Genomic DNA, 17,842 nt, shown 5'->3' with positions numbered 1-17,842 from the left:
GGGGGGGGGGGGGGGGGGGGGGGGGGGGGGGGGGGGGGGGGGGGGGGGGGGGGGGGGGGGGGGGGGGGGGGGGGGGGGGGGGGGGGGGGGGGGGGCGGAGGGAAGCGGCTAAGGTTCGTTCTAGTAGTCGGGTGGGTATCGGGCAGACGGCCGGCGGCGGCCGCGGGTGCAGATCGGAGCAACGTATCAAGCGCGTAGTCGCGATCGCGACCAAGTGCCTGGAGTCGGTCCGAAAGGACGAGCGCAGTCGAGCCCGACCGAACGTAGCCGACGCGCGCGTGCCTTCCGCGCCGCACCAGCTAGTCCGCGGCGACGCACGTAGTCAGTGGGTGACGACTCCTCGGGGCGTCTGGTTCTCCACGCGGGGATGTCGTCGCGTCGCGCCTCCTGGCGAACCACGTGCGCGGCGTGACAGCTCCGGCACGGCGCCGTGTATATATTCCGTCGGGCCTCTCGCGGCCACGGGACGCGATATAATTCCGGTGCTGGAGCTCGATAGGTCCGCGCGCGTCCAGACGTGATTTCCCGCTCTGTGACACCACGCTACGCACATACATATATATATATATATACACACACACACACACACACACACCGATCTGTCTGTGTCTGACTGACTTTGCGTGACAGATGTGTCATCGCGCGTCCGGGAGGCCAGCGCTGGCGAGGCTCGCCGCCGATGAGCGAGCATGAGTGGGCATTGTCGTGTCAGTGTGCGACTTTTCATGGATCACCTGTTTCGAGCAGTATCCTGAAATAATGTATAGAACGAAGGCAACGGCGCGATGAAATCGGACAGTTTGTCGGGTCAGAAGCGTGGCCTGGCGTCGGTAGAAGCCGGCGAAGAGTCGCCTGTTGCCTAAAGAACATTCCGGCACCTCGCACGACCGAGCGAAGGTGCGAGGTGTGCGATTTTTATAACGCGCTCGCCAAGAGACCCTCCGCGGACTTGACGATACCACTGCACATTTGTCGCGCTGACTAGGTCGCTTATATGCCCTCGACGGTTATCGCTGCCGAGACTTTCGTTAGCAACTCTTATCAGGCTACGAAAATAACCTGACCGTGCAGTGTAAATATTATGAATGCAGGCATCTCGGAATCGCGCGTCGTGACCGATGCAACGCTGCTGTAATTGCGTAACGCGCCACGGCGACTCGTCTTCTAAGTAACGAAAGTGAAAACTCCAAGAATACGACACGTATCATATCTCTGAGATCAAGAAGGAGGCGCCGCCAGAGAAAGAGAGAGAGAGAGAGAGAGAGAGAGAAGTAGCGGAAGACGATTCTCCACACACGAAGCTGCGTATCAGGAGAGAATACACGGAAAAGCCAAAAAAAACGCGCGCGGCGGTCGAGCAACGGAACGAAGACGGAAGGCGACGAAGGAAAGGAGAAAGAGAAACTACGGACGACAGGAAGAAAGAGTAACGGCGAGAGCCGCGGGAAGAGAAAGAGAGAAAGAGATAGAGAGAGAGAGAGAGCGGAAACGCGAACAGGGGGAGAGGAGATAGAGATTTCTGGGCACGCGCACTCCACCTGCTAGCGTGTAGTGGCACGCGCCATACTCACCGCCTCCTCCCTGCCACCCCCGTCGTCACTCACGCTGCCGCCTCACCCCTCCCTCTCCTCTGCTCGCCCTCCTGGCCCCGTGCACCTCCTCCTCTCCTTTCTCTCTCTCTCTCTCTCTCTCTCTCTCTCTCTCTCTCTCTCTTTCTCTCTCTCTCTCTCTTTCTCTCGCGCGCGCGCGTCCTCCTGGCCCTACCGCGGCGGTCGTCGCCGCCGCCGTCGCTCTCCCCCTCCCGCGGGAATCCCCTCCCGTGTTCCTCTCACGCGTGCCGCGGCCACGAAGAGACCGGGACGCGCGGGAGTCAATCGCTCGCGGTCTTCGACAGGGCGAGCACCCAAGGTCCTTGCACTCCTCTCTTCCCTCGACTTCCGAACACGCTCGCCGAGAGTGCTCTCCGCCCGGTTTCATCTGTCTAACGATCCCGACAGCCGATTCTCCGATCCGCAAGCTCCGAGCTTTCCCACCCGCAGCGGTCCCATACGACGTGCGCGGTTTCGCATGTGCGCCGCCACCGTTCGTCGAGGTGCAGAGACGGCCAGAGAGCGGAAACAACGAGATTAGCCGGCTAGCGAACAACGACCCTCATCTCCGTTCCTCGCGTCTGAATTGACGAGCGGACGAGTGCGCGAGTGTCTCGGCGAAATTAAGACGGCGATACACACACACAGTGCTCGTTGTCAAAAGTTTCTTCCTACGCGAGGCTGGGAGAGACCTGCTGCGCTGAGACCTGTCCGCTTTTGTTCGAGGAGGAGCACGGTGGCTACCTGCTCTCGCTCGCTCGCTCGCTCGCTTACTCGCTGCTTGCTACCTCTTTCTCGCTCCCTCGTAGGCGAGACGCGGAGCCGTGACGGCGCACGACGACAGTTATCAACCGATGTTTGCGTATGAAAGAATCCGGTCGCCTTCCACCGTCTCATCCTCCGCATCCTTGTGCCGTGCGTCCACTGCGAGGGGGAAGGCGCGCGCGATCCCTGTACTGTAAACAGCGCGAGCAGCGGAGCAACGGGGAGGACGACGACGAAGACGACGATAACGAGAACGATAACGAAGGCAAAAAAGCGAGCGGCAGCAGCGGGTGACGTTCGGCGGCCACGTGGAAAGCAGGAAACGGAAAGCGTACATAGAGAGAAAGAAGGTGGGAGGAGGGGGAGGCAACGGCGCGTGCTTTAACGCGTCGTTCCTTCCATCGATAGACGAAAATAAACGCAAGCAGCGAGGTCTGTCTGAGAGCACAGACTGTGCACCGGAACAAAAACATCGACGTAGAGTGACAGCGAGAAAGAGATAGAGAGAAGGAAAGGTAGATCGGTGCAAGAGAGTGGCGATATAACGTTTCGCGCAGTGTCACTCGATGTGCGCCGAGCAGTGAGTGGAACTGCAACGGGACTCAGTTCACGATTCCCGGCTCGGAGGAAGCTGCGAGTACCCGGCGGAGAAGCCGCGAACACGATCGCCGGTTCCGTGCGGCCTCGCTAGCGTCGCCACGCCGGCATCGGCAGCTTCTCCTGCCGCCGAGAAGAGGAAGCCGACGTCGATCAGCGAGCGTCGATCAGCTGCTGTGCCACCGTTGCGTTGCCGCGTGTCCGGTCGTCGCGGCGGAGAATCCGCGCGCGTATTCCGCGCGGGCGTCGCGGGGAACCACCTGTTGACGATTTACGGCGGGAAAATCGAAGCGCGCGATTTCCTCGCGCGTTCCCCACGTCCCTCCGACGGCCGTCGTGGCCGGCCAGCCAGTAGGGATCGCATTCCGCTGCGAATTATCGTCCACGGGAGCGATACCGCAGAGTGGTGGGCGATAAGGCCGGCCTCGTCGATAAGCAAACTCGCAACGAGCGCACCTCTCCCCGCTGTCACGAAGCTCGATCGCGGAAATTGTGATTCCACCGTGGACACGCTCGCCTTCAGGCCGTTTCCGCACGGCAGCTCACGGGAGATAATCGCCCGTGGCCACCGTTTACGAAGGTGTGGGCCTATCGCAGGGGACTGTTTGGAGGACGTTTCGAGGATGGTTCTCGACTCTGGGAGCCAAGTGACTTCCCGCTGATAGGTCACTGAATAGTCGTGTGAAACGTTACGAAATAGACGTCGTGATAAATAACTTTCCGGAGCAATTGTCTGAATTGGCTGAAAGGAATTCTTGCAGTAAGGAGCGCATGGAGACCATGTCGACGTTAGTGCGTCGGCAGTGATAGCTAGTCAAATCGTTAGAATGGGCATTACGTTTCGCGGGCTATCGATCGGGAATCGCGCACGTCCCGAGAGCGTGAACGCGGCGCGAAAGGGTTGAGTGACATTTCACGCCGGCGATCAGCGGAAGACTCCCCGGCACAGGGTTTGCCGTGGCTCGAGTGGCGCCCAGCCGTCGTCGTCGTCGAGATAACGGTGCAATCGCCGAATCGGAAGCGCTCGATCGGGAGTGCGAACGTGCAGTTTTTCAACGTTTATAAGACGCACGCCACCGAGTACGATCGTCGGGCGCATCGTCGTTGTTATCGTGTGATTCGCGTCGTTTGCACGAGAACGTTGAGCGAAGGATTCGACGTCACGAAGGAATAATCATTCGGATGACTAGGTGCACCTCAAGACCTTGAGTGAGTCAAATATGACGTGTTTCGTTACTTTCTGGTAGACATATAAAAGAGTGAACATTCGTCTTGAGAAGAAAATCCATCAGGTTTGTGCATCAACCGAGAACAATACTTTAGAAAGTTCGCAAGACCCTTCGCGCAGTATGATGGGCTTACAATGGCCAACATTTTCGCATCGCTTCTTATCCTCTCTGTAGGAATTCGTCAGATTCTTCGGCCAGATGGTTGCCACATTTAACTACCTGGAATGATGGTACGTTTACATTTTCTCACACTAAGCACAAGAGAGTGCAAGAGAGCCGTTATCTCGTGTCTTTCTTAAAATTTTGACAATTTTATTTGTACACTGTAGTATGAAAGATCACTAACATGTTGTTTCATGTTGTTGCTTAATACGAGAACGGACGATATAGGAGATCTTCCATTTCTCCGTATAAATTGTTTTCCGCTGACCTAAGGTAAACGTTCTAGTGATTGAACGTGTATCGATAATTGAATTATTAATAATATGCTTGTGTTTGTAAGATGCTTATCAATAAATGAAATCAATAAATGATCAATAAATCACAAAGTGATTAAATATTTCTTTTCATTTATTATATTGTTTTATATATTGAAAAGCATTTCAACAAAGAAAAATACAAAACCAATATATCAGTCATTGGGACATGTATATTCGACTACTGCGACGTTTATCTTACTGTCTGTACGAATTCTTGCTTCACTAAAGGCACTACAGGTATGGACAGTATGGATAATCGGTGCTCTTCAAATATTTTTTGTCACGGCTCAGGAAAAAAGTTTCCGGTCTTCAGTCTGATTCTACATGCCTAGCACAATAGTTAAATTTATGTCATTTGTTTAACTTTTTCTCGGAATCTTCAGTGAAAAAAATTTAATGATAAACAGTAATGTGCATTGTATTGTATAAACATGCGCATATTTTTGTGACACAACACATGTTAACCGTTTATCATTATATTAATAATTTTATGGCCACGTGTCTTTTCTTTTAGATACTCTTAGAGTTCGAGTACACGGAGAGCGATCGCTGAACGCTCTCAGGGCGTCCATCTCGGTGCGGTTGAACGCTTATAGCATCTTCAATTCCGGTGGAATTTCTTAGGAATATATTTTTAACAGTCGATTGTTCCAGCCTCTCTTGGTAAGTTACCTAACGGTTAAATCATATATCTGTGTTTAATTTGAAGAAGAAACGAAGACAAATATATGATTTAACTGTTAAGGACCGATTTTTCAATGATAGTTTAAACTTAGATTTCAACTTAAACTTTGTTTAAACAAAACAAATGCATTGTTTGCATAGAGTTTAAACTTGAATCCAAGTTTAAACTGCTATTGAAAAACCGGTCCTAAGTAGCTTACCAAGAGATTGGAACAATCGGCCTTAAGATCCATAAGAATCTGCAAAAAATCCCGACTTTTCGAGGGAGGCTCTTTAATACACGTCTCGGTGCGAGAATAACATTTCAAAGTCAAGGTTTCTTTCTTTCTTCTTATATTTATTATAACGTTTCACTGTAATTATTGCTATAACTATAACGGTATAATCATTTGAACACAATAACTTTCGTGAACAGTTAGTCCTTGTAGAATATTGATCTGATTCCAATCGTCAAAGAATACAGTCTGCGTTTTTCTTTCGTAGTCTATTTTTCTATGTCAATGTATTATATTAATGATAAATGATAAATTTTGTGCATTGAGATCAGTGCCTTAATAAAATAAATAAGAAAACTATAAATATTATAATTATTATGAAACTAAGGATAGAGATTTACGAAAGATGGAAAGAGCGCGCTCACAAGATGTTTCACGATGAGAGAATTCATCGATGCTTATAGAAATCTTTATCAGAGACCATAATAAGATGAGCTTTTTACGAGCCATAAATAACTTTGATCGATCCGATCGAACCAATCGCTTTATTGATCTCTGAGTTAATCAAAATTGAAACTTTAAACGCGTATTTTTTGCATCCCCACAGAAGTACGAATTCCTATTGTGAGATTATAGTCCTTCATAGTCTCTTATGTTTATAATTGGAGCAATAATTGCTTTTAATCTTTAAGAAATTTATTCTGTAGATATGAAATTTGCTTCAAATAGAAGACTATTGACTTAGGTGCAAATCTTTATTATATATAATATGTGTGTGTGTGTGTGTGTGTGTGTGTGTGTGTGTGTGTGTGTGTGTGTGTGTGTGTGTGTGTGTGTATTATATATTACATTCTCAGGATGTTAATGGTTTAGGAGTGCGCGAGAGCCATATCCTGATCGCTTTTATACTCTTGATCCAATTTTGTAAATCTTGGTGGCTTTTGCTCATTGGCGCAATCATGACCTTAATGACCGTTAATGACGTACGATGTTTATCATCCTCGTGTCTATTACATCTATTATCTCTATTGTGCTTATGTTCTGTTCTATTTCTAAATTCGTACAATCTACTATTACAAATCGTTATTTTTATTTGGAAACACAGTGTATGATAATATACGAAAAATAAAATTTCAGCCGTGTAACGGATACCAGATGAAAAACTTGCTGACGAGCTATCTCTGTTACCGTGGCCGAAAACATTCGTTTGAACATTCTACGTTGCGTTAAAACCTGGTGTTGAACAGAAATGACTGCGTGAAAACCTCCTACAGGTATCTTTCTGCAACCGAGTCTACAACTTTCGCCAGGTTCTAACAGAACATTCAGCTATACTAAGATAACATAGTTATCTTTTTCGTGTAGAAAACTTTATTTCGAGAAAAATCTAAACATCTTCGTGATGTTAATATACTATTAGGATAAACTTCCGACAATCACAAGTAAATAAATGTACAATCACGGTACGTACATTCATCTGGAAAAATAATATTATAACAGCAATATATAACGTTATTTAAACATTTTTGGCATTAAATTGAAATTATATGGGGTTGGTATTTATTTGAGATATGGGGTATTTTTGCCAAAAATCAAGTCAATAGGCCGTAGATAGAAAATTCGCCCTATTATTAACTAAAAATTGCTTTAGCGTAGAATACAGTAGAGAATAGTAAAAGGAAAATATTTTCGTCAATGTGGGAAGCATCACAAGTTCTTTGACGCAGAGAACAATTCGTTAGAACTCTTATTTTTAGACAGGATACCTATTCAACCTTCTTAACTCATACCTGCTTATAGAACGAATAGTAGGATCTATAGAAAGAACAGGATATATCCTTTTCCATGAAATGTATGTGAAAAAGTAAAAAGTCTCATTTTTTTCGCGTTATAATTGAACGTTATATATAACGAAACGACAGTAAGTAATAAGATGACAATAATAATATAATAAATAACGACAGTGAGTAATAAGATGACAATAATAATATAATAAATAAAAACGATAACAATAAAATGATATTGATACAACGAAAAGATAGAAGTGCAACATGGTAGGCATTTTTCTCGATATAGTTCGAGTCGATTTTTTTCCTTCACGTGACATTATTCGATAATGCGAATGCAAGTAAAAAAAACTTCGACATATTTGTTCAGTCGTACGAGTCTATTCTCCAACGAACATTCTAGACTCGTTTGACGAGCTTAGAATGTTCTTGACGATAAAGATTGTAGCGTGCTTTTTTGCTTTCTTTCGTAAATACTTATTCTAGATTAGAATAGCATATAACACCAAATTTATCTAAAGGAGTAGTCTTCTGCCACTCTTAATCCCGGTCTACAATAGGTGATTTGAGCCCTAAGCCTTAAGAAATTGACCAATTAAGTTAAATACGATGTGGAGATATGTAATCGTCTGTGATTGGTCAATTTCTTAAGGCTTAGGGTTTAAGTCACCTAATCACCTATTGTAGACCAGGTCTTACTCGTCTTTTGATGCATTGAAACGTGAAGAAACGTGTTAAAGGTAAAACAGAAATGTACTTTGTTTCACGTGTGAAAAGCATTCTTTGTAACTCTCCACAGGCCTATAGGTCTGTACTGTAATGGAAAGAAAATTGTAGAACACGTAGGATCTGGTCATTTGAGTTTGGAACAGCGTACAGTTAGGACCTAAGAGTAGTGTAACAATATTTCGTCGACGAGATTTTGCTTTCGTTTTCGAGATCAAGATATAAAATAAATTAAGATATTATAAATATTATGAAATATTGTGAGTCTGTGTTACATTTTATAATAATTTCGCGATATATAAATATCTTATTTAACAAATATTTTATAACATTTTTATTGCAAAAACATTGCAAGATAACATTAATGGAAAGAAATCTGTATTGAAATTGTGTTTGTGAAATAGTGTCGTGCTCGAAAAATAACAGGTGCACATAGTAAAAATATCATAAGTATTATAGTAAATAAGTTGTAATATTAATATCATCGGAGTTTTGCAGCAAAATTTGGCCAAGTCCCGGAGATTTTTTTCAAATTTTTGTACTATCTTTTTATAAACATTTTTATTATTTTTTTCAAATTTTGTATAATTTTTGAAACTTTTATTTTTAGAAAAGATTATTGTAGTAAAAAATGATCTGGCCGCTTTATAAGTTATTCGATTTCAAATATCTGTTTTTTTTAAATCAATATAAATTTTTTCGACTGAGTCAGTGAATCCATTGACTTTCAGAGGAAATACTTTTTTTTCAACTATATTGTCCCATCTTATACCTCTAATCTGATTATTTTCGATTTTTATTTACGGAAGTAAGATTTTGCTGCAAAATCTGTAGTACAAAAATTCGTTATACGCTGTATATAGCTTTCTGCGTTTGCGACGATGGAATTAACATATTCTATATATCTCGCGTGCGATGACCCTGATTGCATTTATAAATTGCATCAATAGTGAAAACAGAACGTTAGTATTTAACTGATTCTTTCAGCGTGATTTTACTGATTACAGTGCTATAATTTTAGCTGAACTACCAGTTATAAGTATAGATTGCAAAAAAAACATTAATAGTAAAAAAAATAGTAAAAAAAAAATTAATTGACTTTAAATAGTATGTCTAACTGTTGATCATATGTCTTATTTGATCTCTATAGATTTAAATTCGTTATTTATCAGTGAGAAAGAGAGAGAAAGAGAGAGAAAGAGAGAGAGAGAGAGATTCTCATACTTATCGAAAAAGATCAAGTGAACTTTACAAGGCTATTCGACTTTTGTATTATGAAAATTTGGCAATTAGCTTTTAAGTGCAATATTAATTTTGCTTATTATTGGATCTCTTATAAATGTGAACTCTTTTTATAAATGTAATAATTCTATGCATTTCGAGAGGAATCTGAAACTATAATCAATCTCTCCTTTTCTCTTTCTCCTCCTTCCCCTCTACTCTCCCTCTTTTAAGAGTGCTTTCGATCTCTCGACGTCATTTACGCGTCAATATGGCGTCGTTTACTCAATTACTCTTGTTATTATTATCTCGCTTCTTCTAATTAATTTATATTACGATCGTTGGTATTAATCAAATTAAGTCGAAAATTCGCACATTTCTCTCTCTCTCTCTCTATTTCTCTATCAATCTATCTTTCTCTTTCTCTCTTGCGCAGAAAGCACATGGCGGTTGGATGTAAAATCTGCTGTTTCTAGGGCGATCGAAAGAGTTCTACGTTCCGTGTACTACGTTGAAAAGAGCGGAAGTGATTCACCCTTTTGATTCCATTCACCCGCTGTTACTATAAATGTAGGCTTTATTTCCGTCGTTCGTGTTTGGTGGGATCATTCCGAGGGTGCAAACGAATGTGCTTTTCCTTTCCCGTTTTTCTTCTGCTTTAATCGGAATTTTCTTCTTTGCAAGGCTTAGCAACTAAGAATCGTTCTTCATCCGCATTCATCTATGCGTCGCTCATATTTTGTCGGACAGAAAATTAGATAAATAGATAGATTTAAAATTCTGGGGTGAAATATCTCTTCAGGTACACAATGAAAAAAAAATTACAGAAGTTGAAGTATCGAAGTGAGCAGCTCATACAAAAATATAATAGCGCTGGAAACAATATAATATTCACTGTCACGCGCATTGATTCACTATTCTTTTTTATTAATACCTCGAAAGTTTACATGGTTGTTTAAAAAATAATAGAGATCTTTTTGCACAAGCTGATGTGTTCTATCTGCATAGTGCGCTGTCGTGTCATGTTATATACAAATAAAAGACCACCATTAAATTTACTTGGAAAAGTAAAAGTATGAGAAAAGAAATGTAAAGAAAAATAGTAACTATATCATGCATATAAATAGTATATTTCATAGTGATGGTGTGAATAGAAAGTTGTGATATTAATGCTGTTCCAAAATCATGCAACAATATAGGATCTCACAAGTTCACGGTACACATCGGACAGGAAAACACATGTTACTCTCTCCCCACAATTCAGTAGCATTTTATAAAGCTTTGAAACAAAGAAAACGAGACTGTTGTATGTTCTGTTACATCTTCTGGTAGCGCATTCCAAATCCAGATTAGAAAAAAGGAAAAGACAAAAAATCCTCACTATCTTCACGACTTTCAAGTCAACAGTAACCATTTAGTGAAACCGAACGTCGTACGAGGGCCGGATGTTTGAACATGATATAAATTTGATAATATTATACGAAGGCTGCCGACGAACAACGTCGAAGGCATCGCGACCGCGTACCGATTTTCCTCGTACAGCGCGACGGGCTAATTCTGTCGCCTGGTCGAAGTCTCGCACGTTCGTTCGTTTGTTCATCCGCTCGCTCCGATTCATTCACTCGCTCGCCCGCTCGCTCGCTCGCTCGCTCGCTCGCTTCTCTCGAACACGCCCCTCTTTCTCTTTCACAATTTTTCTTTCTCACTCTCTCACGGCGCACGTTGCATGCGCACACGTAGGACAATAGATTGACCGTCGTCTAACGGCATCTCAGCGGTCGAGCGACCGATAATAGAAGCATCCATTGCGCTCCATGGTTCGCGTGCGGACATTCTGCGCTTTCTCTCTCTCTTTCTCTCTTTCACATTCTCTTCTCTCTGTCCTTGATGCACCGGTTCCGTTGCACTAATGACCGGCTCGTAAATCCGGGGCGTTAGTCTGTTAGAAGTTATACTTTTCGACGTCTCTTTACACTGAGGGATAAAAAAATCCAAGATTATCATCGCTAACATTATAGTAGAATTCAATAAAGAAATGCTGTTCTTGACTATAATTTGCAGCCATTATTTCTCGATGTAATAGTTACGAATATCGAATATTTCTTTACGTGCATCTCAATATCACACCGATATTCCATGGCTTCTTACGGTTCTAAGAAAATCATGTAGATAAGTGGATTTGAATTCCTTTATTTTTTTGTTTGTTTGCGGAGTGACTCAATCTCTTAGAATTCTCCGCACACAATCGATACCTAGGAGTTGTCTACAAATAACGGCGCAAAAGCTTCTGGAAAAGTACGGGGCATTTTTATGATAAATTTGGTGAACGTTAGGGGAGACTGAGGCTAGTTGATTGATTATTAATCGATTATTTCTACTGTTCTTTAACAGATTTTAAAATCAAGCAATCAGAAATTTCAAAGCCATCTTTGGGGCATGTTTGACAATCTTGCTTGCTTAATTTTGTAACTTGTTAGAAAATAGCAGAAATAATCGCCAGCTTACCGGTAGCCAACTAAGCGGCATATATCTGGAAAGTCAAAAACGCGTGATTATGTATGTTACAAAAATAATTTCAACGAATTTACTTTGATTCAAATGCCGGGAGCGTCGGCCCGATGAGCTTTGAATTTGGGCGGGGTATAAAAATTCACGACGCAAAAATCCGCAAGCGGATTCCGTTATCTTCCGCGTTTCACCGATGATTCAAAATTAGTCGAGCGATATTAAGGTAACTGTGCTTTCAACGTGGTTTGCTGAGTTCTAGTTCATAGCTATTATGTGTGTGAAGCCAGTTTTCTTAGTGGACGACTTGTACAGGCAGTGTTCATTGAGAGAATTCCAATTTGTGCGATCCTTTAATTACTGTTTCTAATTTAGTCGAACGAAACTCGCACATTAAGTTGGCGCATTAATCTTGAGTTGCGTGCACAGTAAGCATCGCGTTTATTTGCGTCATTCAGGGTTCAATTAACATTAATCTGAAGAATATCTCGCGGTCGTAAATTTTACGGGAGAAAAGGAACAAATTCAACTTCAAACGTATTTAAACGTACTTATTTTATAGTTTTTCTACACGAAGAAGATTTTTCTACAGGAAGAAGCTTCCCGACGTTGTGTCTCGTCATCAATGGGTGAAAATACGCATCCATCGGAGGGATTCTCCGTAGGGTTTTGTCGTGATCAGATTTCAAAGTTTCAAAATTGCCGGCAGGCGTTAGAAGAAAGAGAGAGAGAGAGAGAGAGAGTGAGGGACAAGGGAAGTGGTGAGAGGCGTAAGGTCAAATTGCGGGGCTGTTTGCAGCGCGCAGTGACGCGTGACATGGCATCCCGATTTCTGGCGTGTCATAACAGGGGATTAAGCCATGCACAGGCGAACGAATAAACGAACGAACCGACCAACCAACGAACGAGTGGTCGGTCGGTCGGACAGACGGTCGCCTGTCCAACCGACCGACCGCCTGGCTCATGGCTGCGCGTCGGAATTATTTATACCACTTGATTACGCGCTGCGTTGTGCGCCGAAGCAGCCAACGGAAACGAACAAGCCGGCGATGGAACGGTGCGAGTTACTCGACGGCTACCCTCCTCTCGGCCTCCGTACGTACGCGGATCTCGCTCTATCGGCGATCGATACGACGACACTGCAGTTGGCGTAGTATGCACGCCGAGCCGTTATCGACGACGTCAGAAGCGCGCGATAACGAGGACGACGCGTAGTGACATTGAGGAAAGTCGGCGTATCTCTCTCTCTCTCTCTCTTTCTTTCTCCCTCTCTCCCCCCACTCCCTCCATCTCTCTCTCTGTCTCTCTCTTTCTCTCTCTCTCTCTCTCTGCTTCTTTTTTCCTCTATCTCTCGCTCGCTTGCTCGCTCGGTTCGACACGTTTGAGTATTATTCCTCCGCGGAATTCCGGGGCGGCCTTGAGGTCTTCTTTTAACACCACACAAGAGACTCGCGCGCGTATCGATGTACGATGCGTGTATCGTCATATCGCGCAGATCGGACACGCGAAATTGATTCGTGCATGATTGTATGTGTCGACACGTGCAAAGGTCAAGAGAGGATTATTGCCTCTCGCGACACTTGCGGCCGACGACGTGAGATTAATTGGATTCTCGCGTTTAATTCGGCAAAGTGACGATGATTATGGGCGGATGACGTGTACGATCGAAGTGGGATCCCCATACGGATCGATTTCTATTGCTTGCCAAATTTTCCGTACGCATTAGCATTCCCGTCACTAACCGACGGAATCTCGGTCATCATAGATCAGCTAATGATTGATCTTCATTTCACAATAGATCCAGTACTAGTGATGGGGAATGGAAGAACAGAAAGTCCAAGGAAAGACAAAAGAAAGATTGCTTACCAATAAAAGACATAGCTGTTTATATCATTTTGATATCGTCTTAAAATAATCTTAAGATAATACCTAGCCAGTGGAATGGCTAGTGGAAAGGTCTTGTGTCTCTTGCTGGAGAGCAAGGTTTCTTCCTTCTTCCTTTCTTTCCCTACCATTGCCCTGTGCTGGGCCATTAATAGATACCAAATCTGCTTCAAAATAAGTCTGTCAATAGGCGGCTGCATTGTAACCTATTCCATATTGACTTAGCGGTGATTCTTCAATAGGCAGTTCTTTGTTAGGCCAACCTTCTGTTGCTGGCAGTGATTGGCTGGCTTTGATGAAACTCTGTGCTTTTGGTTTAAGCAACTGCAGGTAAAAAGTTCACCCTTCCATTTAGTAGCTACTTCTATCTGAAGACTGATTATCGTTCGCAGTAGTGAGTTAGACCTTCGTTGCAAGAGCAGTGTGTCGCCATACAAACAGCGAAATATCTCGTCGCTTCATCACTTGTTTCGTACCCCGTGAGTATACAGTTTCCTAGTCGCGCTACTGCATAGGAGTATCGCGCATTTCTGCTAATCGTTACTTCGCGCTAAAACCCGGTACTTTCCGATCGGTCGCGAAGACACGACCGTTCAGAATCCGCCGATCTGCGTCAATCGTCTAGACGAGACCGCTCGCCTGATTCCATACACGTGGCTTTTCTAAAAAGCGCGCGCGGGCAGCCGAACTTCTTGATTTGGATCACGAAAATACACTCGGCGACCTTGGTCGTGTTATTAGGGTACGCTTTAAACGAGAATCCGACGTCTCTCGCTCCGCGGTTCTGTCGATAGTCTCCTGTGTGTCCGTAAAAGATATATTTAGCCTTCGCATCGGCGCAACAAAGACGATCCGGTGCAGCGGCGGGAGAGCGAGAAAGAAAGGAAAAGACGCGGGAACCGCGGGAGGTGCGCGGGGCCAGGCCGAAATAATCGTGATTCGTGACTCGTGCGCATTAATGCCGTTCCGTGTAGCGCGGCGGATGCACAATGACGCGCATCGCGACGTGCACGATGCGTCGATACGCAATCGCACCGTCGTCACTCAACGGCTCTCTCTCTCTCTCCCTCTCTCCTGTCTCGTTCGTTCTCTCATTCTTTTTCCTTCCTTCCTTTCGCGCGGGAATGCGCTCTCTCCCTCTTTTTCGGTGCTCTTTTCCTTGTAGCTCCTGCTATTAATCTGCGTGCAGCTACTTTTTTCTCGTATTCCTCTTGCTTGCCTGCTCTCGAGCTCGCTTCGATCGCTTCTCTATTTTTCTCTCTCTCTCTCTCTCTCTCTCTCTCTCTCTCTCTCTCTTTCGTCTTAATTTTTATCATTATCGCGTGATCATATGAATATTTATATGAAGCTTATGCTAGCTTCCACGAAATATTTTATATACAGAAGTAAAGTTTTATATACAGAGAACTCTGTTTTATATACAGAGTAAACGAATATGATTACAGAACGATATAAAAAAGATAGTAAGCTGTAATTTCCCCAATAATTGTTAAATAGTACGTTTTCATACTAATTTTAGTACTAAGTATACGCACATAAACTATGTAACTAAACTATGTAAATATCGATTATCTTTGAGAATGACTATAAAAGCGCACTATTTTAGTAATTATTGGAGAAATCACAGCCTCTACGATCATTTTTTCCGTATGACCATCATGCCATCAAGTTTACCTTATCGTACATGCAATTTCACGCGAGCTTTTTCTCCCTCTATGCAAACGCGCAAGGCATTTAAGAGGTTGCAGGTCTGATAGGAGTAAAAATTGGGAAGTAGTAAAAAGTTATGAATTAATAGAAGTATGAATCTGTTATTTGTGTGTATTAACGGTATTTCCTGCTAAGAATCATGCCTCAACATAACCGTTCGGTGACTCTCCAAGATTTGCCTAATTCTTACTTCTGCCGGGGTCCAATCTTTACAGCGCAAAAGTTAATTCGACCACTGTCGATTCCGTTAGAACGTAGCGCAGATTTCGTTCGTTGCATCGTCTCGAGACACTACGGGAAAAAAGAAGCTTGCGCAAATCGCAAGCGACACTTTACGACGCGATGAGCCTCCGTGCTTCCCCAACTAATTTCCAGCGTGACGAAAAGTCGTTCCGGCCATGAATTCCCGAACGCCCGTGTCCAGAAATACCGAGCGCTCGAGAAATTCTGGTTTCAGTTTTCTGGACTTTGGCCATGCCGCGCTCTCGCTCTCGTCCGGTAACGGAGATATTTCGAGTGAAGAAGTGAGAGGAGGGGAAGGGGGGAGAAGGAGAAGGCGACGGCGGCGGTCGCGCGCCTCCTTGACGTTTCACGATAGCTCCCACTTTCACGAAGATCGGCCGAATTCATTATTCGCGCACGTCTCCCGCGCATCGCCACGCTTATTTATACAGAACGCCTCGAAACTAACGCCTCGAAACTATCGCCTCCTCTGCTGCGAAGCTCGAGCTCCTTGACGAAACGTTTGGCGCGGACCGTTATTTGGCGAAAATTCGATCGCGGAAACATCGAATGCTGGATTGGCGAAGTAATATCCCGCAAGAGAGATGTATCAGGTCGCTGCTGCGTACCTTCAGTTTTGCGGGAAAACAAGCCGTAATTAAAATAAATTCATATCAAATCTTGCTCCGATGGGAGATTTCAAGGTGTGTGTATGTGTGTGTGCGTGCGTGTGTGTGTGTGTGTATGTGGAAAGAATCACTAGACAAAAACTATATTTTCAGCCATGTACCTCGGCGTGAAGCATTGTTTACCGGTAACCGTTGTCTTCGTATTAATATGAATATGTTGGCATACTGTGCCAACTGTTTTGATAATGTCTTATCCGACTTTGAGATCGTAGATCAATGTTACGCGTCCGTGCAAGTGCAGCGTAGCGATCTGAAAAGCACCCTCCGCCAAAGATCACGGTGTGGTATCGTGAAGAGAAGAGAAAGGAAGAGAAGGAAACCTCTCTGTCTCTAGCGATTAAAAAATTGGACTCGTTGAAATTCACCACGGCCGAGGAGATGTTGATTTGCGAGCTCGCAATTTCGACATTCCTCCGCTCGACAGAAACCCAGACTTCAACTTCAATTTCAATATTTGGCTCCAGGTCTCTCTAAGAGTTATGCTCCAACGCCATTATTCCGATTTATGATATATCTCGAGAGTAGTCTTGGAAAATTCTAAGGCACGTTCCAAAAAATCACAAGGTCCGAACTTGTTCGAACATGTCTTGTCGTGATGGCGGTTAGGCCGGGACTTACAGAAATCCGGACAATATTTTTTCGCACGGTCGATCTCGCGTGGGCCGCCGCGAACGATACATCTCGGTCCGCGAGGCGCTAAAGCGGCAGCTCGTCTTTAAATCAAATCGAGAACGGCCGCGGTGCGCGCATAGCTGGCGCGACTGTGTTGCGAAAGCGCGGAGTCGTAAAGACGCATTATTGGCTCTCTTTCTCTTCGCGCCGTGCTACGTCTTCTCCCTTCACTCCCCTCGCTCACGAGAGCCCGTAGGTGACGAGGGGTGCGATAGAAACGGGTTGCGAGGGTGCGGGGTTGCGAGAGCACGAAGGACGAGACGGGGGTGAAGTAGGGAGGAAGGGAGGGAAGGAAGGTGGCGATAGTGGAGGAGGTGGACGAGAAACTCGCTCTCATGGCGAGGGGCTCGGCAGGTTCGCCTTTCCTTCTCGCCAGGACTTGGGCACTGAGGGAAGGAGAGAAGGGGGGTAGAGAGAGAGAGAGAGAGAGAGAGAGAGAGAGAGAGAGAGAGAGAGAGAGAGAGCGCCTTTATGAAATAAACGTAACTTCACCCGGAATACATACAGACGGCGCGCGGGATGAAACCCGTTTGCCGAGACTTAATAAGACTTTATCGTCGCGCCGACGATTGGCGAAGAGCCGAGCGATTTTCCCGTTTGTGTGTTTGTTATCTCGCTGTTATCGTCGACATTAACAACGCCGACTGCACCTTCGCGCTGTATCTTTCTCCGGTCGATTCGACCGGTTGTTTCCTTCGTTACTTGTTTCTTCTCTCCTCTTTCCTATATAATGCCAGTCGCTGGTCACGGCACATTGTATCGCGACAATGCTCTGGACGTGCCGGAAAGTATCGCCGGTCGTAACTCCAGCTACTCCGTGGCCCGCTACTATTGAAAGTTTCTCCCGCTGACGCCCGACGCATCGGAA

At 44.8% G+C, this 17,842-nt stretch overlaps 1 protein-coding gene across 7 annotated transcripts in view; it reads left to right on the top strand.

Annotated features, from left to right (window-relative positions):
- The window catches only part of LOC116847586 (neurogenic protein mastermind-like), a 296,566-nt gene that overhangs the window by 157,701 nt on the left and 121,023 nt on the right, over positions 1-17,842 (top strand). For 2 of the 7 annotated variants that reach the window (XM_032822714.1, XM_032822713.1), the window contains exon 1: positions 157-4,410. The exons of the other annotated variants lie outside the window; for them this stretch is intronic. In XM_032822714.1, coding sequence (XP_032678605.1) covers positions 4,405-4,410 — 6 coding nt within the window. In that variant the 5' untranslated portion in view covers positions 157-4,404. Of the gene's footprint in view, positions 1-156; positions 4,411-17,842 lie in introns of those variants that run through there. 7 annotated transcript variants of the gene reach the window in all.

Source organism: Odontomachus brunneus, unplaced genomic scaffold, assembly GCF_010583005.1.
Source record: "Odontomachus brunneus isolate Ranch 3 - 2012 unplaced genomic scaffold, Obru_v1 Obru_scaffold_081, whole genome shotgun sequence".
Classification (NCBI taxonomy): Eukaryota; Metazoa; Arthropoda; class Insecta; order Hymenoptera; family Formicidae; genus Odontomachus; species Odontomachus brunneus.
Note: the sequence above shows the minus strand (reverse complement) of the source record. Positions and strands in the feature narration are given on the sequence as shown.